The 2,091-nt window shown below is 50.8% G+C and overlaps 1 protein-coding gene across 1 annotated transcript; it reads left to right on the plus strand.

Moving 5' to 3' along the window:
• The first annotated feature begins 461 nt into the window (after positions 1–461).
• Positions 462–2,091, plus strand: LOC124658096. Its single transcript, XM_047196532.1, has 2 exons — positions 462–567; positions 1,591–2,091. The coding sequence occupies exons 1-2, from the start codon at positions 467–469 to the stop codon at positions 1,853–1,855; spliced, it is 366 nt and encodes a 121-aa protein (XP_047052488.1). The 5' UTR covers positions 462–466; the 3' UTR covers positions 1,856–2,091.

A 2,091-nucleotide genomic window follows, 5' to 3' on the forward strand; every position in this document is an offset into this window, starting at 1 on the left:
CTGCGGCATCTGCATGGACACCCTCCCCGTCTTCGACCTCTTCCACGGGCTGCCCTGCAAGCACAAGTTCTGCGCGCCGTGCATGACCACGTACGTGGAGGGCAGGATCCGTTCCAGCGAGCTGCCCATCCCGTGCCCCGAACCGACGTGCGGCAGGGGCGGCGATGACGGCGCCGGCGCCGGCCGCGGCGAGCTCCACCCGGAGAAGGTCAAGAAGGCGATCGACTACGGGGCGTTCGTCGACTGGGGGGCGCGGCTCACCGAGAGCGCTATCGCGCCGGGCCGGCGCGCCTACTGCCCCAACAGGCGGTGCGGGATCCCGCTGGAGACGAGCGGCGACGCGGTGCCGGCCAGGGCGCTGTGCTTCGCGTGCGGGTACGCGCTGTGCGCCACCTGCGGCATGGAGTGGAGCTCCGACGACGGCGCCGGCCTCGGCCAGCACGACTGCGCCAGGGGCCCCGACGCCATGCTCGTGAGGCAGCTCGCGCGCGAGAGCCGGTGGAAGCGGTGCCCGAGCTGCAAGATGTACGTCGAGAGGATCGACGGATGCAACCAGATGACATGCAGGTAATGCTCCCGCGTCTCATGTTTACATCAAGTTCCTGTGCTTTATTATTATTTATGCTCTATTAATATTAATTCACAGTTGTCTTATAAAGTCTGAGTCAAATTAGTCGCGTGTTCTCTATGGTTGCAATTTGATGGTGTGTACTTTTTAAGCAAAACTTAACTGGTTATTATACATGGAGCCCATGTATGTATCAAAAAATCAAACATGTGACTAGGATTTGAGACAAGTTCAGCCAACTCATAGGAGATATACTATGCGATGTCTTGATCACTTCATTATGACAAGTTGTACATTATTTTCATTTTGGCATTGGCATCGTCTTCTACTTTTCACACCATCTCGGTCATGTAGTTATCTTTAGCGCATACTAGGTGTATTTGAAAATGCATACTATGCAGTCAACGGAAGTGTAGCCAGGTTGATCAGCTGCATATTGCATGTTGCAATTAGGCATATACTCCATCAGTACAACAGGTGCATTGTCAGTTAGCTTTTAAGACATTCTCCGGTGATCAACTTTGGGCTTTGTTCACACATACTCCGGTAGTGCCGTGGGGGGTTTTTTCTCGGCAATTCTGATGATACCAGTATTTCATTCGACCAGTCCAAATAACACGGTACACATCAATACTTTTTTCTAAACAAAGGAATATATATTAATATCAAGTTGCCAATTACACCCGGACATCAATACTTAACTTCGGATAAAGTTGACTGCACATATTCTAGGGTCCATCGACATACAATGTAACTTGGTCGTGTATGGTTGGCGGTTTGGTGTTTTATCACTATAGCATAGCTCCATTTGCGCTTTATTTAAATCATGGCTTGTTTCTCTTGTTTATTTTAATCATGGCTTGTTTCTCTTGATTCTAGTACTCCGTATGTGTTTTTCTTGATGGTATCATCAACCGGCCTTGTGAACATGTCTTGTTCGTGCTTGGCTTAATTCCATCTGTAACTGATATGATATTCGCTGGATGTGTGCTAACTATATATGTGTCGTGGTGTGTTTAAAGGTGCCGCTTCAGGTTCTGCTACCGGTGCGGGAGGCCCAGCTACAGGGGCCAGGTGGGAGCAACAGGGCTGGAGCCATGCAGGTGCAACGACGCCGGGCTCGCCTTCGCCATGGCGCATCTCCACCAGGCTCACCCCAACCTTGTCGACCAAGCCATGCAGCTGCCGCCCGTGGACCCCCTGGACCCGCCCCCGGCGCCGGAGGTCGTCCTAAACCAGCAGGCCGTGTGGGACGAGGATGAGTTAGTGGAGTACAACTGGGATTAGTCGGTAACATGCATGCATGTAGCGCGCGGAAGATCGGGTAACATATGAGCATGCATGCCCAACTGTTTTTACTTCTTGTCAAGTGACACTGTCATTTTCCTGGTTGGAACTGAAAGAATTTGGATGTTTGGACTTGGTTGAGTTTCTCTCATTTCGCTACTATACATTACTCCAAGAGGATGTCACCTTGTATGATATATGTCATGATGTAGCAACATGTTACTGTTGCTGATTCA

Source organism: Lolium rigidum, chromosome 5 (genome assembly GCF_022539505.1).
Source record: "Lolium rigidum isolate FL_2022 chromosome 5, APGP_CSIRO_Lrig_0.1, whole genome shotgun sequence".
Lineage (NCBI taxonomy): Eukaryota > Viridiplantae > Streptophyta > Magnoliopsida > Poales > Poaceae > Lolium > Lolium rigidum.